This window comes from Drosophila mauritiana, chromosome 2R, assembly GCF_004382145.1.
Source record: "Drosophila mauritiana strain mau12 chromosome 2R, ASM438214v1, whole genome shotgun sequence".
Classification (NCBI taxonomy): domain Eukaryota; kingdom Metazoa; phylum Arthropoda; class Insecta; order Diptera; family Drosophilidae; genus Drosophila; species Drosophila mauritiana.
The window spans coordinates 3,761,369-3,785,220 of NC_046668.1; the positions used below are offsets into that span (position 1 = coordinate 3,761,369).

Below are 23,852 nucleotides of genomic sequence, written 5' to 3' on the forward strand. Positions count from 1 at the left end.
TTTTTCGTTCGAACATGTTCTGTTCGAACATTTTCTGTTCGAACATGTTCTGTTCGGACATTTTTCGTTCGATCATGTTCTGTTCGAACATGTTCTGTTCGAAAATGTTCTCTCCGAACATGTTCTGTTCGAACATGTTCTTTTCGAAGATGTTCTGTTCGAAAATGTTCTCTCCGAACATGTTCTGTTCGAAAATGTTCTCTTCGAATGTGTTCTGCTCGAACATTTTCTGTTCGAAAATGTTCTCTTCGAACATGTTCGGTTCGAACATGTTCTGTTTGAACATGTACTGTTCGATCATGTTCTGTTCGATCCTGTTCTGTTCAAACATGTTCTCTTCGAACATGTTCTGTTCAAACATGGTCTGTTCAAAAATTTTCTATTCGAACATGTTCTGTTCGATCATGTTCTGTTCGATCATGTTCTGTTCAAACATGTTCTGTTCACACATGTTCTCTTCGAATATGTTCTGTTCAAACTTGTTCTGTTCGGACATTTTTCGTTCGATCATGTTCTGTTCGAACATTTTCTGTTCGAACATGTTCTGTTCGAACATCTTCTGTTCGAACATGTTCTGTTCGAAAATGTTCTCTTCGAACGTGTTCTGTTCGAACATTTTCTCTTCGAACGTGTTCTGTTCGAACATTTTCTGTTCGAACATTTTCTGTTCGAACATGTTCTGTTCGAACATGTTCTGTTCAAAAATTTTCTGTTCGAACATGTTCTGTTCAAACATGTTCTATTCTGACATGTTTTGTTCGAACATGTTCTGTTCGAAAATGTTCTCTTCGAACATGTTCTGTTCGAACATGTTCTGTTCGAACATGTTCTGTTCGAACATGTTCTGTTCGAACATGTTCTGTTCGAACATGTTCTGTTCGAACATGTTCTGTTCGAACATGTTCTGTTCGAACATGTTCTGTTCGAACATGTTCTGTTCGAACATGTTCCGTTCGAACATGTTCCGTTCGAACATGTTCTGTTCGAACATGTTCTGTTCGAACATGTTCTGTTCGAATATGTTCTGTTCGATCATGTTCGAACATGTTCTGCTCGAGCATGTTCTGTTCGAACATTTTCTGTTCGAACATGTTCTGTTCGGACATTTTTCGTTCGATCATGTTCTGTTCGAACATGTTCTATTCGAACATGTTCTGTTCGAACATGTTCTGTTCGAACATGTTCTGTTCGAACATGTTCTGTTCGAACATGTTCCGTTCGAACATGTTCTGTTCGAACATGTTCTGTTCGAACATGTTCTGTTCGAATATGTTCTGTTCGATCATGTTCGAACATGTTCTGCTCGAACATGTTCGGTTCGAAAATGTTCGGTTCGAAGACGTTCTGTTCAAACATGTTCTGTTCGAACATGTTTTGTTCGAACATGTTCTTTTCGATCATGTTCTGTTCGATCATGTTCTATTCACACATGTTTTCTTCGAACATGTTCTGTTCGAACATGTTCTGTTCGAACATGCTCTATTCGAACATTTATCGTTTAAACATGTTCTGTTTGAACATGGTCTGTTCCAACATGTTCGGTTCGAACACGTTCTGTTCAAACATGTTCTGTTCGAACATGTTTTGTTCGAACATGTTCTGTTCGATCATGTTCTGTTCGATCATGTTCTATTCACACATGTTTTCTTCGAACATGTTCTGTTCGAACATGTTCTGTTCGAACATGCTCTATTCGAACATTTATCGTTTAAACATGTTCTGTTTGAACATGGTCTGTTCCAACATGTTCTGTTCGAATATGTTCTGTTCGATCATGTTCTGTTCAAACATGTTCTCTTTGAACATGTTCTGTTCGAACATGGTCTGTTCAAACATTTTCTGTTCGAACATGTTTTGTTCTTACATGTTCTGTTCACACATGTTCTCTTCGAATATGTTCTGATCGAACATGTTCTGTTTCTTCTGTTCGAACATGTTCTGTTCGAAAATGTTCTCTTCGAACGTGTTCTGTTCGAACATTTTCTCTTCGAACGGGTTTCTGTTCAAATATTTTCTGTTCGAAAAATTTTTTTTTTAATTCTTCTCATTATATTCACTAAAAATTGATATCCCAAAATATTGATGAACGGGTAATGGGTATCCGATAGTGGACTATGGCATTCTCTCTTGTTTTGTTTCCATTTAATTAAACAAACTAATAAATATGTAATTATTATATTTTAATCTGTTATTATTATTTGTTTTTATACTATGCTGATACCAATTAATTGCCCAAAATGTTTACACGCCGTAACATGAACCTTTTGACTCCTGAGTTCTGAAGGGGCCGCTAAAAGAAGTGAGAAGCAGTTTTATTGGCTGGCAACAGGACGGCCTAAGCAAATAGGCCACAAATCACAAATCCATCCGAGACTTTTAAGTATCTAAAGTGACCATTAAGTGCAACCGGTTCCCATTTTAAATGAGTTAATTTTCTGTAAGCTTCAGAGAATTATTCTCGAGAACATTTTTTTTTTTTTTTTTTTGAGTTAAAATGAATGTTTGTTACAGAAGGATAAAACAAATATAAAAGCGACTGAGAAATGAATTACTTCGTTTAATCCACTTACTTATATCTGGACCAGTTCTCAAACCGTTCGATCCGTTGGGAAGAGCCACAGATGCAAATAAGTCTCGCTGCGGAGACGTACTAATGGCGAAAGGTTTAGAGGATCAGCAGTTTATTTCGTAGAGTTCAGAGCAAAAAGAGCAACTCCAGTAACGGAGAGTAGAGTTTCTTTGAGTTCGAGATTCTAACGATTGTAAATGCTTTAAAGATATGGCGAGTTTACCTTTTCTGCAAGCAATTCCCGATTGCGTTGATCATTCAGAAGAAGGACTTACCACTAAGAGTTTCTCGATTGCAACTGGTATGAAACTTCGTCCAACATTTTCCGAACAATATAAAGTAAACTAAAAACCGATGAAAATTTAAATAAGTTTATTATAACACCGATATACCGGCAAGAATACAAAACCAAGAAACCACTACATCCTATAATTTCAGCCAATCACGGCCTCGACTCCAACGAGGACAGAGACAACTCTTTCGCGTTGAGGACCGCACTGCCCACCGCTCGTAGGAGTGGGTGCCTGGCAGTTTTCAGACCTGCCTCCCATAGTCCGCCCATGTGAGAGGGGGTGCGAACGCAAATTTGCATAATTAATTGCGTCCGACTGCCCCTGGATCCGCTCGCAATGAGCCTGGCAATGGTGACTCGCTCCGACGAAGTTTATCGCGTTGTCTTAATAAACTGACTGCCGAAAACCTCGTCGATCAATGAAACTTTGGAAAGCCAATAAAAAGGAGTCAGTACTTAGCTCTGGCACAATCTCTATGTGAACCGCCTTGGACGCAAAACAAACATATAAGGCAACGTAGGACTTGTACTGAGGCCTTCTTCGAATTTTCAATGTTGTATAGACAGGTCCACAAAAATCAAAGCCACATATCGCAAATGGGCGGAGAGTAGGGAGTCTATCTGCGGGTTTCCCATAATTTGTGTCATCGACTGCAAAGTTCCTAAGCGTTTACGATCCAAATACGCTGTCGTAGGATGCTCAAAAGGGCTCGCGGGCTTACATGAAAATTTGAATGGTTCAGATGCCGAAACTAGCTCTGTACAAATTGGGAGCGTTTCGTCATCAGCAAGGCGAAGTTTGCATCATATGATATAGGAGAGTTAGCTAGTCGCCACACAACTCACAACAACGATAAGTGGCACCAGTGCCCGTGTCCTCATGAATGAATGGGTTCAATCCTTAAATACTTATGCTAACCTTGCAACCTTTGGGAACTTTTTCAATTTCTACTGACACGAATATGTTTAATGTGCAACACTAGGCGCGTCGCGGACAACAATTAGTTTACTTAAATAGCACAAAAGAAAAATTCTTTTACTGGAACTTTTTGATTTTAATATTTAAGCGCGGCTTAGATAACGAAAGATAATCGCACATCTGAGGTGCTCCAAAGTTGGCAGCATTTGAGCTGCGAGACCCGACAATGAACTTTAGAAAACATATAAATCCAATCATATGTCCAATAATAATGTTTATTTCTATCTGGTTCCCATTGAATTTTATAATATTAAAAAAAAAGTTTGATTTATTTTATTTAAACGACTGGGTTAATGCCTACCATGTTTTTATTATTCCGATTAAAATTCTAGTCTCATTCTTTTTGACGTTACATAAGCGAAGAGCGCCTAGCATAGCCGAATGTATAATACGTTCTAGAATTGGACAATCTAATATAATCGAATACAATTAATTTCATTCAGACATCCTGCACCCTTGAAAGAGGGTCAAAGAATCGAAATCTTTTTACCTTATTTTTGATACAGGGAGTAAATGCCTAGTCCAGTATTCTCCTTATATATCTCTCAATTTTTGGATTCTTGTTCTTCTTATTAGTAGACAGATCAGAAACTGTGTATATAAACTGCTGCCTAACCCCAGTATGGTGATTTTCCTCGAATTCTTTATGATGGCATTAAGGCGACACAAAAATTGACACCCCTAACAAGAAACGGGCGCTGTCCAGAACAGGAATATATCCCATTACTTAATAAGTCCAGGAGATGATACCAAGATACCAATTATAGAAATTCTTTTATAAGTTGGTTGATTATTTTCCGCGTTGTGGTGTATGACCATTGTTGTTTTGTTCAATTTTAATTCAATTTATTGCTTTACTTAACATAGGTCTGCATAGTCTACATCTTCCCTTCATGGGGAAGCTCGTTCAAACGAACTTGTCCGAGAGTTTTGGAAATCGAAGGCCATAGGTCAGACGTTTTCATTCCACTATTCAGAAAATATATTGTACACCGATTTAGAATTGGACTTATCAATGCAAGGAAATCAATTTGATCGTCTTGTTCTGTTAAGACCAAAACCTTAGTCCGTCCGATTCTTGAGTATGGACCACCTGTCTGGAGTCCTCAAGACGTAGTTTACTCATACCACATTGAATCGGTCCAAAAAAACTTCTAACTGTTTGCCATGTGGCGCCTAAATTGGGATGCAGACCCTATATTACATCCTTATTCCAGAAGACTACTCATAATTAATTTATCTTCCCTAGCTATCAGTAGAACGATGCTTGGAACAGTCTTTATTTCCAAGCTTAATAGTGGTGAAGTTAATAGTCCCGACTTGGTTAGTCGGCTAAGCTTCTCTGTTCCAAGTAGATTTAAGTATGAGTTGCATGACCCGTACAGAGAATTATTTTCTGACTATAATAGACTTTATAGACTTTCTATTATCTGTAATCTTACTCTCTTCCGCTCCTAAAACAACTAACTCTAACTTTTTTAATACATAATTAAATATTAATAATTTTTATATTTATTATACTTATTTTATATTATATTTTTATTATTATTTCCTCGTTTCTGTGGTCTTTTCTAAATTGCGTCTATATTCTCGCGAATCGAGTCGTATGACACACGGCAGCGGCCCTCGGTCTTATGGCCGGGGGACTCGGGCGCAAGAAAAGAAGAAAAAAAAGAGAGAGATGTCGATTTTATCGACTATCTGGTAACATGATTGCACATTCTTTTAGATTTGGCATCACTCACAGGGAGAATTTTTAAAATTTGCTTCAATATAACTTGGCCAGAAAATAATAAAATAAAGCAACTATACTTTATTGGATCGGAAACGCACCCTTCGTCTTGTTACATATTTCTTAACGAATCCTGTATACCTTTTTAATTAACGAGTTACGGGTATAAAAACCATTTTTCATTGTTTTTTGTCACACTCCATGATTTTTTATATACATGTAATAACTGCGAGGGTGCATAAGCTTAAGCTTGACAAAGAAAACTTTCTTTCCTTTATTTTATTATATTCTGTTTGCAAAACTACCGTTTTAGAAAATGTATATTTTTATTTTATTCATCATTTTTTTGCCAATTTCTATCAGTATGCCAAAAAAGATTAACCATGTCCACTCTACAATAAAGGTAAACGCTAGCAGGTTGCAATTGTGAGTAATCTCGAAAAGAGTATTTTCTAATTTTGTTTTTAGTGTCTCCATTTTCCTTACACACCCACACGCTGAGTATCGGAAGGGCGAGGAACACAATTATAGCGTTCGCTCTTGTTTTCAAATTGCAATTTTTGTTCACAAATACCATTTTATAATACGTTCCAAGATCTAATGCAATGTACGGTTTATAAAAATAAAGAATTTTGATGAATATTGTGTATCTAAAAATAAAACTGTGAGTATTTTTCTGTCTTGTGGATAAAATTATCTTTGAGTTACATGACATACGGAATATTTATGTTGGCTTTTTATTTGGTTTTAATTGTTGTTTTTGTTTCAACAAAAATAGTTGCAGAGCTATCATCGTATTAAGTCTAAAATGTTCCTGAATGTTGAGATGCATCCACACAAGACACATAGCCCATATGTGTTTTAATCGCGTCAATACCAAGTTTATTCCTCGTCTTCAATTGTTTATTTAGTTTTTAATTAACAGAGTGTTTAATTTTTCATTCTTAGAGATTAATCCAAGAAGCTAAAAAATGAGCGTAAGTTAATCGTCAACAAAATTAATCCAAGTATAAGTTTCCAAGTTACTTTGAATTAAAATTTCACTGATTTGCAGACCTTTTTAAGCTGTTTATAAAGGAGTTTCAACTGTTTCAAATGATCTCAATACTTAACGTTTGTCAGCGTGCAATCAGTTCAAAAAAAGAATTAATTTATAATGTTTCATATGAAGAGTTAATGCTTAATGCTCAGGTTCCAGCAATGTTTGCGAGATAACTTTTCCGTTAAGTCAAGAAATAAACATATATATATGCCAAGCTCAAGGCATCGTGACCTCCAAATTCGTACACTCGGAGAAAAAAATAAAATCAGTAGTAAGCCGATATATATATTGAAATAAGACGGTAAGCTTGCAGCGGAACTGAGACGAAGCTAACTTCGATATAAGATGATGAAATATCCGTCCAGTGCCAATAAATCTCAGTTGCTTCCGTTTTATATTTATAAATACTGATATATTGGCTTTTTTATGTTTCTTTACAAATTCAACAGTTTTTATTGTAGAAATAAAGGAACACTGAAAACCTAGTGGCGATCACACACATTCAACCTAAAAAAGTTCTGATATACAGGGGTCGGTTCTCCGTAATCAGTCTGGGTATAAATTCAGACAAAAAACCTTTCAGCAAAGTTACATTAAGCATTTCGATATTGCCTGAATGGTTAGGGAATGAGCATGCATTTGATTGCCAAATACTAAATTTTTACTATAAGAAATTTAAGTTTTTTGGTCCGTCTGTCCGTATGAACGTCTTGATCTCAGGAAATATAAAAGCTAGAAGGTTGAGATTAAGCATACAGATTGTAGAGACATAGACGCAGCGCAAGTTTGTTGACCCATGTCTAACGCCGCAAATTCGCCCAAAAGTGCCAAGCCCATACTTTTGATAAATGTTTACATCGTTCTTCGTTTTATTGTTCGTCTTGCAAATCTTTATCGGTACATAAAAAGTGATGAAATTTCCCGTTCGGTATCTGATAGTCGGGGATGTCGACTATAGAGCCGAAGCGGCGATTCACCACTTAAAATATTTTCAGATGACAAATAAGTTTACTTTTTAACATAAGCGCAAAAACTCTAAAAATTAAAGATGGTTTCGCTGTTTAATTATTTGTTTTGCCAGTTTCCGTCGGTATCCCAAAAACATTTTTGAGACGTCCACAACCCGCGTAAAACATATATTTTTTCGACAAATAACACATTCTTTTACATTCTTTACATTCTTGATCACTAGTCGAGTCGACCAGGTCATATCCATCTTTCTGCCTATCTAATGTATAACAAGAGAGAATGCTATATAGTCCAGTTCCCCGAGTGTAAATGCGTTCGCGAAATTTCATCATTTTTCTGGGAATGAATTGTTTAAAAGTGTGGCCGTGACTGGTTTGGCGGCTTTAGGTGGTTTGAGTGGGCGTGGCACAGTTTTTTGGGGAAGTCCATAGTAATTTACTCGACTGACAAAATTATTAAAAAATATCCAACATTTTTATAAAAATGTGGGCACGGCAGATTTGGGAGTTTAAGGGCGTTAGAGTGGGCGTGGCAAAAAGTATTTTGGCAAATCGATACAAATTTACGAGACTAATTAGATTATGAGAAATAACCAAAAATTGGTTTGTGGGCGTTAGAATGTGCGTGGTAACATGGGTCAACAAACTTGCGCTGCGTCTTTGTCTCTAGACAACCTTAACCTTCAAGCTTTTTTAGGTACTGAGATCTCGACTTTCATACCGGCAGAAATTGCTAGATCGACTTGGCTATTGATGAATATGCATATATGATGAATGCAAACGCGAAATTGCATCATTTAAAAATTGTTTAAAAATATCACAAATATTCAAGAAGCGTGGGCATGGCAGATTTGTGCGGTATTAGGACGATGGAGTGGGCGTGGAAAAAATTGTTTTGGCAAATCTATAGAAATTTAAAAGACTGTAGGCGTGGCAGTTTTGGGCGGCTTGTGTGCGCGGCAAAAACTTTTTTAGCAAATCGATAGAAATTTAAAAGCTAATAAATCTGTGAAAAAATATCGCACCATCACACATTTTTCAAAAGTGTGGGAGTGGCAGTTTTCTGCGGTTTTTGGGCGTTAGAGTGGGCGTGGCAACCTGGGTCAACAAACTTACTCTGCGTCTTTGTCTCTAGAATCTGTATGCCTAATCTCAACCTTCTGCCCTTTTACAGATCGAAACGTTTCCTTCTGCTTCTTACATACTTTTCATCGAATCTAGTATACCCTTTTATCAAAGACACTAGAATAATGTCGTTGCTTTTGTTCTACGAGTAGCGGGTATAAAATATTTATGTAGCAACCGAAGAACATAGCGGGCTCCATTTGAATTTATGGTGTGCTTATATGATATTCTTATTGACAACCAGCACCGACCAATAGTGAATATGGCGGCAAGGTCACTTAAGCCGGGAATGCCAACTAACTCTAGGCGCGAACTAGAGTGTACTAGAGCCCTAAAAAAGAAGCTATTACCAACATGCCCTCAATTAGAAAAATTACAACATGTTTAAGCCGGCATATTCAAGAAAGGTAGACGCAGCGCAAGTTTCTTTCAGTACGTTTCCACGCCCATCAACCACCGTAAACCACAAACATTTTTGTGGTTTGTTTTTAAATTTTTATTGATTTTATCATTTGACTTTCAAATTTCTATTAATATGAAATTTGCTCATAAACCGGCCATAACTGCCCAAACATACATACATACCCATAAAATTACATGGATGGGAAAGCTTAAAGTCATTTTTTTACGGAGACAAGAACCACCGTTTCGAAACTTCAAATGATTTACCTAACTTTTACTATTCTTCACTTATGTTCTTCCCATAACTTATGGTCGGATAAACAAAAAGCGTGGGCGTGGAATTTTTGGCCGATTTTATTGCGTTAGAGTGGGAGCAGAAAAAAGTTTTTTGGCAAATCGATAAAAATTTACTAACTAAAAAAAAGTGTAAAAATATCAAAACACTTTCGACGATTTGTAGTCGTTAGAGTGATCGTGGCAGCATGGGTCAAAAAACTTGCCTTGCGTCCATGTCTCTAGAATCTGTAGGCTTAATTTCAGAAAGCTGAAATCGAGACGTTCATACGGACAGGCGGACATAGCTAGATCGACTTGACTATTGATGCTGATCAATAATATATATACTTTTTATGGTCGGAAGGTGAAACAGGTTTCTGCCTGTTACATACTTTTAAACGAATCTATTTTACACTTTTATCCTACGAGTAACGGGTTGATAGAAAAATTGTTTGGCACGCCCACTCTGACGCCCAAAAAACTCCCTATTTTTCTCATTATATAAAGCTGTTTATCGTATAATGATCCGGCAGTGTGCCCAGCTTAGGACTTGTCTTAGCAGACTAGAGTTTTTGTTTATTCTGAATGAAATATTTCGTCCCCATTTATTAACTTTTCCAATTTCCGGAGTAGACACTCGTTTGTTGGCGAATTTCTTTTGTTGCTATCAGTGTGACTAGGCAAGCGATTCCTTGCGGTTTTTTGCTTATCCCTGAAGTCTTACGATTTTATAAAGTCAATCCAGCTAGAACCTCCTTTAGAACAGACAATTTCCGAAATTCTGAATGTCAGCTATGTACACACTACAAGGCGGATTTCAAAATGGCGAATATTGTAGAGGAAAGCCGTTTTGCATTTGCCGTATTTTATTTTATTATTATGCCTATACTGTATATCTCTAAATAATCACCCTTATTTTCCATAGGATGAATTGACCAAGGAGCAAACTGCATGTAAGGTTATAACATATTTTACTAATTTCTTAACTAAAAAGCATTTCCTAACAGTACTACGTAATGCATTTAATGCTTTTGACCCTGAAAAAAATGGATATATCAACACAGCTATGGTGGGTACGATACTTAGCATGTTGGGTCATCAACTTGATGATGCAACTCTTGCTGACATTATCGCTGAAGTCGATGAGGATGGCTCGGGCCAAATTGAATTTGAAGAATTTACCACACTGGCAGCCCGCTTCCTTGTGGAAGAGGACGCTGAAGCTATGATGGCTGAATTGAAGGAAGCTTTCCGCCTTTACGACAAAGAAGGAAATGGATATATAACTACTGGTGTTCTTCGTGAAATCCTGCGCGAACTAGACGATAAATTGACAAATGACGACCTGGACATGATGATTGAGGAAATTGATTCCGATGGATCGGGCACTGTTGATTTTGATGGTATATAAATCATACAGCTATGATTGGCTATTTTATGACATATTTTATTTTATAGAATTTATGGAAGTAATGACCGGTGGCGATGATTAAAAGAATATCAAAAGAGTACATCGAAATAAGTATTTTAATTTAAACAATGCAATCAAAATTGTATGACATCAGAAAACATTATATTAAATTATTTTGTCTAAAGTAAATAAGTAAATTGATCGTATGAAAACGTAAAATATTGTATTCTTACGAATTTTTTGAAACCCTTTTAAATTACTTTAAGTATTCCTGCCAAATAGAACGGTCTCGCAATCGGTTCCACGAAAACAGTATAGTATAATAAAAGTATAAATTAATGTCCTCGTCCTGAAAAAGGGCTTGGGAAGGGGAACAGGCATCCGCTATTGAGGCACACCGCATTTCAGTCATTGGATCTCAGTAAGCCTCTCTCATCTCCCTAACATAAAGAGAATAAACATTAAAAGGGCCTATTAAATAATTAAGTTTGTACCGTTATCAGTCTTCACTTAACTGACGCTTGATCGTAAAACGATCCTTGTGGTCTATCACTTCCACAGTGTTGGTTACGTTGGCGGTGTTGTTGGAGGCCTTGGACTGCTTGCGGCACTTTTGTCGAACTGCATTTTCTTTGTTGCTATCAGTCTGACCCAACGAGCCATTTGTATTCCTACCTTTGCTTCAGGTTCTTGGCTGCTCGATATTGAATCTTCAGATCAGCGACGTAATAAACATTTATAAGCACTTAAAATAAATGGTTTATTTATCCTGATCACTTTTAAAGGGTATGAGATTATGAAAAGAAATAGAGAAATTTGTATGCAACAAAACAGTTTGAAAAATGTCAGGTTTCTGTAAGGGACGTGGACAGGTACGGAGCGTTTAGAAATTTTTGGCACAGCGCAGATTGAAGTCCAAGCGGATTAACGGATTCACTCAATGGTCAATTTAGAAAATGAGCTGGAAGACGGATAATGAGAATTGTATGGAATTATACGTAAAAAACGACAAGGATTGTTTTTAATCAAAAAGCACCAAGTGGAAAACAATGGCTTAAGAGAATCAAGAAAAGGAAATGGTCCGATTAAAAAATGTGGAGAGTTGAAAGGTAATACATTGAAGCAACTAGAGAGTGACAATGAAAATGACGCAGGCAATTATTAAATTCCTCATTAACCATTTATAAGAGAGGATAGTATTATCACTAAGCTTCGGGTGGTGTTTCACGCAAAGACCAAACAAAACAACAAATGGAAAAGCTTTGATATTCACGTGACTAGGCCACTCATTCAGATGGTATATTATAATTATGTTAACACGCCGCTCGCTAACCAAACTGCAGCTGAAGTCATTGTTCTGAAAGTGGGGCATTTCCTAACCTACCTCCACCGTCGGGAATTCAGCTACCGCAACGTCAGCACAGGCTAACGCTTCTGGAGCTCTACTGCGTAACGATAACGTTTTTGGCTAAGCGTTCGGGCACTGAGCTTACGAGCGGCCGGCGAAACGCTGGCCACTCATTCGATTTTCGGCAGCTGAGCGACCCTTTTTATTAAATCAGAAAATTGTACTTAATTATAGAAATAAAGGAAACTACGAGCTTGATGTATTCATTTTTCATATGCTGAAAACCAAAAGCATGCAGGGAGTTATTCCAAGGTAGTATTTTCGACTGTCTTTTGGCGCCCGAACAGTCCGCTCATCACGTGAATGAAGATATAGAAAAGGGGAAAATGCGTGCGACCGGTGATGAGAAAAAAATGTGATATGTGATAAAAAAATCCAAATAATTAAATACAATAGGCTGATACGCACCGCGGTGACAAGATAGTTTACGGGTGTAAAAGATCAAGCCAGATGTGACACTTAAATATTTAAAAAAAACCCAAATAAATACGGTGGGCGTAAAGCTTGTTCACGGGTTTTGAAAAATTATGCCAAGTGATCCAATAAGATATATGAACAAGGGCGTCACCAGACCGTAAGCAAGGGGGGTTGGGGTCGCAGATAGTAGAATTATCATTTTCAAAATGTGGGAAAGTTGTCCTCGACTACCCCGAGCGGATACAGGTTGACTTAGCGAATAAGAACAGTACATAGTGTAAATAAACAACTGTAAGTTACGTGATAGGTTGAAAATTATAAAATTTTTTGAACATTCCTTTTAGGTCCAGGGGTTAGCTGCCCTCCCCTGCCATACCTTCGCGACGCCCTTGTATGTGAAACCAATTGGTGAGGTGGAAACCCTATCGTGCGGAAATCTATTAGAACCGCTAAGAGACGTGGAATGCGTTCAAAAAAGCTGACTGTTCGATTGTGTGAAAACCCGTACCTTAGTAGGCAATGCCATAACGGACACCTACGGGCCATCGTACCCAGAAAACGATCTCTATGATATGATACAAAATGATGGGCTCGGTATGGTCTCGCAATACTCTAATTATTGCGTTAAAGCACCATTCCTCGCTGTAAGGAGGATCACCTACTTGGCGATGTACACTTAATTACACTGAAACACTGAAGATAAAAATAAATACCATTTAACGAAAACACAAACGCTTCCACACCTTTCCGTTGCCGATTTTTGAAGTTGATTGAGATATTTAATATTTAAACTAGACGTAGAAGAAAAAGGGAAACTACGCCCTTTTGCTCAAGTTTTGCCACCTTCTACGCATCCAAATGTTGTATTTCTGTCGTGTAAATTTCTATTGATTTGACAAAAACCGATTTACCACGCCCATTCTATCTGCCCCCAAAACGGCCTCTCACACGCTTTTGAAAATTGTTTGAGTATTTTTGCATAATTTTATTTGTGTTGTAAATTTCTATCTATTTGTCCAAAACTTTTTGCCACGCCCAGCCTTACGCCCTAAAACCGCCCGAAAAATTTTTTAAAAGTGTTTGCGTGCATTTTGAAAAATGTTAAGAGGCAGTCACGCCTACACTTTAAACATTTTTTTAAAATTGTTCTCATTATATTCACTAAAAATTGATATCCCAAAATATTGATGAACGGGTAACGGGTATCCGATAGTGGACTATGGCATTCTCTCTTGTTTTGTTTCCATTTAATTAAACAAACTAATAAATATGTAATTATTATATTTTAATCTGTTATTATTATTTGTTTTTATACTATGCTGATACCAATTAATTGCCCAAATCAAAACATGAACCTTTTGACTCCTGAGTTCTGAAGGGGCCGCTAAAAGAAGTGATAAGCAGTTTTATTGGCTGGCAACAGGACGGCCTAAGCAAATAGGTCGACTCAATCACAAATCCATCCGAGACTTTTAAGTATCTAAAGTGACCATTAAGTGCAACCGGTTCCCATTTTAAATGAGTTAATTTTTTTGTAAGCTTCAGAGAATTATTCTCGAGAACATTTTTTTTTTTTTGAGTTAAAATGAATGTTTGTTACAGAAGGATAAAACAAATATAAAAGCGACTGAGAAATGAATTACTTCGTTTAATCCACTTACTTATATCTGGACCAGTTCTCAAACCGTTCGATCCGTTGGGAAGAGCCACAGATGCAAATAAGTCTCGCTGCGGAGACGTACTAATGGCGAAAGGTTTAGAGGATCAGCAGTTTATTTCGTAGAGTTCAGAGCAAAAAGAGCAACTCCAGTAACGGAGAGTAGAGTTTCTTTGAGTTCGAGATTCTAACGATTGTAAATGCTTTAAAGATATGGCGAGTTTACCTTCTCTGCAAGCAATTCCCGATTGCGTTGATCATTCAGAAGAAGGACTTACCACTAAGAGTTTCTCGATTGCAACTGGTATGAAACTTCGTCCAACATTTTCCGCACAATATAAAGTGTAGTAGGCTGCTCCTTCTACCCTCTTCCTTTACTCTTAGTCATACATTCCTAGTCATACATACCTAATTATACATAGCCAATCTAGTCATAAGCTTATACATTCATACACCCATCCTTACTATATACATACAAACAAATATTATTGAGAAACTTATCGACTCGCCACTCTGCAGAGAGCGCGGCAGTCAGTCGCTGTTGAACCAAGCTAGAGTACAGATCGAAATAAAAGAGACAATTGAAATAGTATTCGAATGTTAACTTCTGTAGACGGCGGCTAAAATCTCAGAAGTGGGATTAATAATCCAAAATGGACGATAAAATCATCCTGAACGACATTTCGCTGACAACTCTAAAAGATTGGCTACGTATTCTGGGCCAAAATACGGAGGGCACAAAAGCCGAATTAATCGCGAGGCTGCAAGACATCCCAACGGCAGTTCGGGGCGATTGTCCACCGGAGCACCCCCAGAAAAACGCTCCACCAAGAAACGACATTTTTTCTTCACTGGATTTCCAGAATTGTGAAATTAACACCGATCACGTAAGTGTGAATGCGATGAACAGAAAAGAATCAACCGAAACTGGCAGTGAGAGGGAGACAAACATGTTCGAGCTACAGCAACTACGCGCAGAGCTAGCAGAAGCGAAGGCAATGCTTAACGGAACACGATCGAGCTTGCAGTTCCAAGAACAACAACAACCAGAGCAAAGCAAGGTTAGTTCCGTTATCCAGACGGCGCAGTTTACGCAGGCTGGCGCCACAAAAGAGAACACAACATTTCACTCGCCGCAGCGATCCAACGAGAGAGCGGAGAGCCAGCGTTTTCCAGTTGATGTTCTCGCTCTCGCCAAAGAGACGATAACCGATTACGATGGGAAAACTTGCGCGCGTGCCTGGATAACAGTGGTCACAAATATCGCACGCACTTTCAACATCGATGACAACCATTTACGCATCTTACTCATCACTAAACTTAAAGGAAACGCGCAAGTCTGGTTACATGCGCACCCTGCTCGATTGATCGAACCAATTGACAATTTGCTTGATCAATTGTCATTGACTTTTGGCGAGCAATCATCCAAGGCTGAGATCCGGCGAAAATTCGAGAGTCGCAAGTCATACCGCTGCAAAGTTTCCGTACCCAAGCACGGATTCAATGCTTCTCTATGCATGCGCATTTTTGAACATCCGTTTGTCAGCTCGGAGGGAGCCACCTGTACAGCCAACCGACTACAAAGATGCCATACGATGCGCAAACTGTAATTCAAGAGGACACAAAGCTGACATCTGCAAGAAGCCCAAACGTGAACCAGGTTCGTGCTTCGCCTGTGGACAACTTGGACACCTGGTGGCACAATGTCCCACAAGGAAGAGCGTTTCAACTAATAATTATGTAAGATGGTTTAAAATTAATTTTTTTGAAAATGCTTATAAGCCGATAATTTCAGAATGCCTCATAGACTCTGGCAGTCCTATATCTATCATTAAAAAGTCACTTATTAACGAGACAATGAAGTTAGCCCTAGTTAATACTTGCTATTTTGGTTTAAACAACTGTATTCTCAAAACACATGGACAAACCACATGTTATGTATTGAAAGGATCAATAAAAATATATTTTCGTTTAATCATTGTTTGCGACCAGTCTATGAGGTATAATGTTATTCTCGGCAGAGATTTTTTAACTGCATGCAATTTAAATTTAGACCCGTATACCTTGGGAATGATTGCGTTGAGAAAACCCATGGAAATAAACAAAAGATCAATGTATACTGAAAATGATAGTCCAAAATCGTTAGAAAATGAAATTGTTAGTTCAAAATCGTTAGAAAATGCAATTTTTAGTCCAAAATCGTTAGAAAATGAAATTGTTAGTTCAAAATCGTTAGAAAATGCAATTGTTAGTCCAAAATCGTTAGAAAATGAAATTGTTAGTTCAAAATCGTTAGAAAATGCAATTGTTAGTCCAAAATCGTTAGAAAATGAAATTGTTAGTTCAAAATCGTTAGAAAATGCAATTGTTAGTCCAAAATCGTTAGAAAACGAAATTGTTAGTCCAAAATCGTTAAAAAATGCAACTATTAGTCCGAAATCGTTAGAAAATAAAATCGTTAATCAACAGCATAAAGAAACTGGTCCAATATCGTTAAGAAATGAAATAGTTAGTCAACAAAAGAATATCAGTAAATCAAAATTATCAGAAGATAAAATTGTTAACACTTCAAAAGAAATCGTTAGTTTTAAATTGCCAAAAGATAAAAACGTTTACGAACAATTAAATGACAACTTTGATAATGAAGTACTAAGAATGTGTCATGTAACTGAAAGTGAGTTAGAATACAAAATAGGAGAAAATGTTAGCAATAGGTTACAACTAGAATTCGATAGGTTGTTTAGAAATTTTTATATAAATGCAAAAAGGCCAAATGAACCGACAGTTAGAAGTGAAATACAATTGTGTTTGGAAAACCGGAAACCGTTTAGCTGTTCTCCTAGGAGGCTTTCATACACAGAAAAAGACAGGTTACAAAAACTATTAGACGAATATTTGGAAAACGCATTTATACGACCAAGCGACTCGGAATATGCATCGCCCATTGTTTTAGTGAAAAAGAAAACTGGAGACTTACGTATGTTCGTCGACTTTAGAAAACTTAATAAAATGACAATGAAAGATAACTATCCTCTACCTCTTATAGATGACTTGTTAGATAGAATGAATGAGAAAACTGTTTTCACCAAACTCGATCTTAAAAACGGTTTTTTCCACGTGTTAAAAAAGAATCAATAAAATACACCTCTTTTGTTACACCATTAGGCCAATACGAGTGGCTGCGAATGCCATTTGGCCTCAAAAACGCCCCGTCTGTGTTCCAAAAATTTGTTAACAAAATTTTTGCTGATATGATTAGAGAAAACAAAGTAGTAGTATATATGGACGACATTCTATTGGCAACCGAAAATATAAACGAACACTTAGAAACGTTGAAATAAATTTTTAAAAGATTAGTTGAAAATAAACTTGAATTAAGAATAGACAAATGTGAGTTTATGCAATCGAGTATAAAATATCTTGGGTTCATAATAAATAAAGACGGCATAATGCAAAATGACAAAGGAACCGAGGCATTTTATTATTATGCCTATATATACAGTATATATTATCTCTAAATAATCACCCTTATTTTCCATAGGATGAATTGACCAAGGAGCAAACTGCATGTAAGGTTATAACATATTTTACTAATTTCTTAACTAAAAAGCATTTCCTAACAGTACTACGTAATGCATTTAATGCTTTTGACCCTGAAAAAAATGGATATATCAACACAGCTATGGTGGGTACGATACTTAGCATGTTGGGTCATCAACTTGATGATGCAACTCTTGCTGACATTATCGCTGAAGTCGATGAGGATGGCTCGGGCCAAATTGAATTTGAAGAATTTACCACACTGGCAGCCCGCTTCCTTGTGGAAGAGGACGCTGAAGCTATGATGGCTGAATTGAAGGAAGCTTTCCGCCTTTACGACAAAGAAGGAAATGGATATATAACTACTGGTGTTCTTCGTGAAATCCTGCGCGAACTAGACGATAAATTGACAAATGACGACCTGGACATGATGATTGAGGAAATTGATTCCGATGGATCGGGCACTGTTGATTTTGATGGTATATAAATCATACAGCTATGATTGGCTATTTTATGACATATTTTATTTTATAGAATTTATGGAAGTAATGACCGGTGGCGATGATTAAAAGAATATCAAAAGAGTACATCGAAATAAGTATTTTAATTTAAACAATGCAATCAAAATTGTATGACATCAGAAAACATTATATTAAATTATTTTGTCTAAAGTAAATAAGTAAATTGATCGTATGAAAACGTAAAATATTGTATTCTTACGAATTTTTTGAAACCCTTTTAAATTACTTTAAGTATTCCTGCCAAATAGAACGGTCTCGCAATCGGTTCCACGAAAACAGTATAGTATAATAAAAGTATAAATTAATGTCCTCGTCCTGAAAAAGGGCTTGGGAAGGGGAAAGGAAACTACGAGCTTGATGTATTCATTTTTCATATGCTGAAAACCAAAAGCATGCAGGGAGTTATTCCAAGGTAGTATTTTCGACTGTCTTTTGGCGCCCGAACAGTCCGCTCATCACGTGAATGAAGATATAGAAAAGGGGAAAATGCGTGCGACCGGTGATGAGAAAAAAATGTGATATGTGATAAAAAAATCCAAATAATTAAATACAATAGGCTGATACGCACCGCGGTGACAAGATAGTTTACGGGTGTAAAAGATCAAGCCAGATGTGACACTTAAATATTTAAAAAAAACCCAAATAAATACGGTGGGCGTAAAGCTTGTTCACGGGTTTTGAAAAATTATGCCAAGTGATCCAATAAGATATATGAACAAGGGCGTCACCAGACCGTAAGCAAGGGGGGTTGGGGTCGCAGATAGTAGAATTATCATTTTCAAAATGTGGGAAAGTTGTCCTCGACTACCCCGAGCGGATACAGGTTGACTTAGCGAATAAGAACAGTACATAGTGTAAATAAACAACTGTAAGTTACGTGATAGGTTGAAAATTATAAAATTTTTTGAACATTCCTTTTAGGTCCAGGGGTTAGCTGCCCTCCCCTGCCATACCTTCGCGACGCCCTTGTATGTGAAACCAATTGGTGAGGTGGAAACCCTATCGTGCGGAAATCTATTAGAACCGCTAAGAGACGTGGAATGCGTTCAAAAAAGCTGACTGTTCGATTGTGTGAAAACCCGTACCTTAGTAGGCAATGCCATAACGGACACCTACGGGCCATCGTACCCAGAAAACGATCTCTATGATATGATACAAAATGATGGGCTCGGTATGGTCTCGCAATACTCTAATTATTGCGTTAAAGCACCATTCCTCGCTGTAAGGAGGATCACCTACTTGGCGATGTACACTTAATTACACTGAAACACTGAAGATAAAAATAAATACCATTTAACGAAAACACAAACGCTTCCACACCTTTCCGTTGCCGATTTTTGAAGTTGATTGAGATATTTAATATTTAAACTAGACGTAGAAGAAAAAGGGAAACTACGCCCTTTTGCTCAAGTTTTGCCACCTTCTACGCATCCAAATGTTGTATTTCTGTCGTGTAAATTTCTATTGATTTGACAAAAACCGATTTACCACGCCCATTCTATCTGCCCCCAAAACGGCCTCTCACACGCTTTTGAAAATTGTTTGAGTATTTTTGCATAATTTTATTTGTGTTGTAAATTTCTATCTATTTGTCCAAAACTTTTTGCCACGCCCAGCCTTACGCCCTAAAACCGCCCGAAAAATTTTTTAAAAGTGTTTGCGTGCATTTTGAAAAATGTTAAGAGGCAGTCACGCCTACACTTTAAACATTTTTTTAAAATTGTTCTCATTATATTCACTAAAAATTGATATCCCAAAATATTGATGAACGGGTAACGGGTATCCGATAGTGGACTATGGCATTCTCTCTTGTTTTGTTTCCATTTAATTAAACAAACTAATAAATATGTAATTATTATATTTTAATCTGTTATTATTATTTGTTTTTATACTATGCTGATACCAATTAATTGCCCAAATCAAAACATGAACCTTTTGACTCCTGAGTTCTGAAGGGGCCGCTAAAAGAAGTGATAAGCAGTTTTATTGGCTGGCAACAGGACGGCCTAAGCAAATAGGTCGACTCAATCACAAATCCATCCGAGACTTTTAAGTATCTAAAGTGACCATTAAGTGCAACCGGTTCCCATTTTAAATGAGTTAATTTTTTTGTAAGCTTCAGAGAATTATTCTCGAGAACATTTTTTTTTTTTTGAGTTAAAATGAATGTTTGTTACAGAAGGATAAAACAAATATAAAAGCGACTGAGAAATGAATTACTTCGTTTAATCCACTTACTTATATCTGGACCAGTTCTCAAACCGTTCGATCCGTTGGGAAGAGCCACAGATGCAAATAAGTCTCGCTGCGGAGACGTACTAATGGCGAAAGGTTTAGAGGATCAGCAGTTTATTTCGTAGAGTTCAGAGCAAAAAGAGCAACTCCAGTAACGGAGAGTAGAGTTTCTTTGAGTTCGAGATTCTAACGATTGTAAATGCTTTAAAGATATGGCGAGTTTACCTTCTCTGCAAGCAATTCCCGATTGCGTTGATCATTCAGAAGAAGGACTTACCACTAAGAGTTTCTCGATTGCAACTGGTATGAAACTTCGTCCAACATTTTCCGCACAATATAAAGTGTAGTAGGCTGCTCCTTCTACCCTCTTCCTTTACTCTTAGTCATACATTCCTAGTCATACATACCTAATTATACATAGCCAATCTAGTCATAAGCTTATACATTCATACACCCATCCTTACTATATACATACAAACAAATATTATTGAGAAACTTATCGACTCGCCACTCTGCAGAGAGCGCGGCAGTCAGTCGCTGTTGAACCAAGCTAGAGTACAGATCGAAATAAAAGAGACAATTGAAATAGTATTCGAATGTTAACTTCTGTAGACGGCGGCTAAAATCTCAGAAGTGGGATTAATAATCCAAAATGGACGATAAAATCATCCTGAACGACATTTCGCTGACAACTCTAAAAGATTGGCTACGTATTCTGGGCCAAAATACGGAGGGCACAAAAGCCGAATTAATCGCGAGGCTGCAAGACATCCCAACGGCAGTTCGGGGCGATTGTCCACCGGAGCACCCCCAGAAAAACGCTCCACCAAGAAACGACATTTTTTCTTCACTGGATTTCCAGAATTGTGAAATTAACACCGATCACGTAAGTGTGAATGCGATGAACAGAAAAGAATCAACCGAAACTGGCAGTGAGAGGGAGACAAACATGTTCGAGCTACAGCAACTACGCGCAGAGCTAGCAGAAGCGAAGGCAATGCTTAACGGAACACGATCGAGCTTGCAGTTCCAAGAACAACAACAACCAGAGCAAAGCAAGGTTAGTTCCGTTATCCAGACGGCGCAGTTTACGCAGGCTGGCGCCACAAAAGAGAACACAACATTTCACTCGCCGCAGCGATCCAACGAGAGAGCGGAGAGCCAGCGTTTTCCAGTTGATGTTCTCGCTCTCGCCAAAGAGACGATAACCGATTACGATGGGAAAACTTGCGCGCGTGCCTGGATAACAGTGGTCACAAATATCGCACGCACTTTCAACATCGATGACAACCATTTACGCATCTTACTCATCACTAAACTTAAAGGAAACGCGCAAGTCTGGTTACATGCGCACCCTGCTCGATTGATCGAACCAATTGACAATTTGCTTGATCAATTGTCATTGACTTTTGGCGAGCAATCATCCAAGGCTGAGATCCGGCGAAAATTCGAGAGTCGCAAGTCATACCGCTGCAAAGTTTCCGTACCCAAGCACGGATTCAATGCTTCTCTATGCATGCGCATTTTTGAACATCCGTTTGTCAGCTCGGAGGGAGCCACCTGTACAGCCAACCGACTACAAAGATGCCATACGATGCGCAAACTGTAATTCAAGAGGACACAAAGCTGACATCTGCAAGAAGCCCAAACGTGAACCAGGTTCGTGCTTCGCCTGTGGACAACTTGGACACCTGGTGGCACAATGTCCCACAAGGAAGAGCGTTTCAACTAATAATTATGTAAGATGGTTTAAAATTAATTTTTTTGAAAATGCTTATAAGCCGATAATTTCAGAATGCCTCATAGACTCTGGCAGTCCTATATCTATCATTAAAAAGTCACTTATTAACGAGACAATGAAGTTAGCCCTAGTTAATACTTGCTATTTTGGTTTAAACAACTGTATTCTCAAAACACATGGACAAACCACATGTTATGTATTGAAAGGATCAATAAAAATATATTTTCGTTTAATCATTGTTTGCGACCAGTCTATGAGGTATAATGTTATTCTCGGCAGAGATTTTTTAACTGCATGCAATTTAAATTTAGACCCGTATACCTTGGGAATGATTGCGTTGAGAAAACCCATGGAAATAAACAAAAGATCAATGTATACTGAAAATGATAGTCCAAAATCGTTAGAAAATGAAATTGTTAGTTCAAAATCGTTAGAAAATGCAATTTTTAGTCCAAAATCGTTAGAAAATGAAATTGTTAGTTCAAAATCGTTAGAAAATGCAATTGTTAGTCCAAAATCGTTAGAAAATGAAATTGTTAGTTCAAAATCGTTAGAAAATGCAATTGTTAGTCCAAAATCGTTAGAAAATGAAATTGTTAGTTCAAAATCGTTAGAAAATGCAATTGTTAGTCCAAAATCGTTAGAAAACGAAATTGTTAGTCCAAAATCGTTAAAAAATGCAACTATTAGTCCGAAATCGTTAGAAAATAAAATCGTTAATCAACAGCATAAAGAAACTGGTCCAATATCGTTAAGAAATGAAATAGTTAGTCAACAAAAGAATATCAGTAAATCAAAATTATCAGAAGATGAAATTGTTAACACTTCAAAAGAAATCGTTAGTTTTAAATTGCCAAAAGATAAAAACGTTTACGAACAATTAAATGACAACTTTGATAATGAAGTACTAAGAATGTGTCATGTAACTGAAAGTGAGTTAGAATACAAAATAGGAGAAAATGTTAGCAATAGGTTACAACTAGAATTCGATAGGTTGTTTAGAAATTTTTATATAAATGCAAAAAGGCCAAATGAACCGACAGTTAGAAGTGAAATACAATTGTGTTTGGAAAACCGGAAACCGTTTAGCTGTTCTCCTAGGAGGCTTTCATACACAGAAAAAGACAGGTTACAAAAACTATTAGACGAATATTTGGAAAACGCATTTATACGACCAAGCGACTCGGAATATGCATCGCCCATTGTTTTAGTGAAAAAGAAAACTGGAGACTTACGTATGTGCGTCGACTTTAGAAAACTTAATAAAATGACAATGAAAGATAACTATCCTCTACCTCTTATAGATGACTTGTTAGATAGAATGAATGAGAAAACTGTTTTCACCAAACTCGATCTTAAAAACGGTTTTTTCCACGTGTTAAAAAAGAATCAATAAAATACACCTCTTTTGTTACACCATTAGGCCAATACGAGTGGCTGCGAATGCCATTTGGCCTCAAAAACGCCCCGTCTGTGTTCCAAAAATTTGTTAACAAAATTTTTGCTGATATGATTAGAGAAAACAAAGTAGTAGTAT

General features: G+C 37.2%; 4 protein-coding genes across 4 annotated transcripts; all 4 read left to right on the forward strand.

Moving 5' to 3' along the window:
• The first annotated feature begins 6,373 nt into the window (after nucleotides 1-6,373).
• On the forward strand, nucleotides 6,374-10,980 carry LOC117138224 (troponin C). Its single transcript, XM_033300169.1, has 4 exons — nucleotides 6,374-6,549; nucleotides 10,311-10,338; nucleotides 10,393-10,788; nucleotides 10,844-10,980. The coding sequence occupies exons 1-4, from the start codon at nucleotides 6,544-6,546 to the stop codon at nucleotides 10,876-10,878; spliced, it is 465 nt and encodes a 154-aa protein (XP_033156060.1). The 5' UTR covers nucleotides 6,374-6,543; the 3' UTR covers nucleotides 10,879-10,980.
• A 3,649-nt stretch (nucleotides 10,981-14,629) lies between these two features.
• On the forward strand, nucleotides 14,630-16,369 carry LOC117138222. The gene is made up of 2 exons (XM_033300167.1): nucleotides 14,630-16,018; nucleotides 16,074-16,369. The coding sequence occupies exon 1, from the start codon at nucleotides 14,932-14,934 to the stop codon at nucleotides 15,886-15,888; it is 957 nt and encodes a 318-aa protein (XP_033156058.1). The 5' UTR covers nucleotides 14,630-14,931; the 3' UTR covers nucleotides 15,889-16,018; nucleotides 16,074-16,369.
• A 1,396-nt stretch (nucleotides 16,370-17,765) lies between these two features.
• Nucleotides 17,766-18,489, forward strand: LOC117138225 (troponin C-like). Its single transcript, XM_033300170.1, has 3 exons — nucleotides 17,766-17,847; nucleotides 17,902-18,297; nucleotides 18,353-18,489. The coding sequence occupies exons 2-3, from the start codon at nucleotides 17,961-17,963 to the stop codon at nucleotides 18,385-18,387; spliced, it is 372 nt and encodes a 123-aa protein (XP_033156061.1). The 5' UTR covers nucleotides 17,766-17,847; nucleotides 17,902-17,960; the 3' UTR covers nucleotides 18,388-18,489.
• Nucleotides 18,490-20,924: 2,435 nt separating this feature from the next.
• On the forward strand, nucleotides 20,925-22,664 carry LOC117138223. The gene is made up of 2 exons (XM_033300168.1): nucleotides 20,925-22,313; nucleotides 22,369-22,664. Exon 1 carries the CDS (start codon nucleotides 21,227-21,229, stop codon nucleotides 22,181-22,183), a length of 957 nt encoding a protein of 318 aa, XP_033156059.1. The 5' UTR covers nucleotides 20,925-21,226; the 3' UTR covers nucleotides 22,184-22,313; nucleotides 22,369-22,664.
• Nucleotides 22,665-23,852: the final 1,188 nt, after the last annotated feature.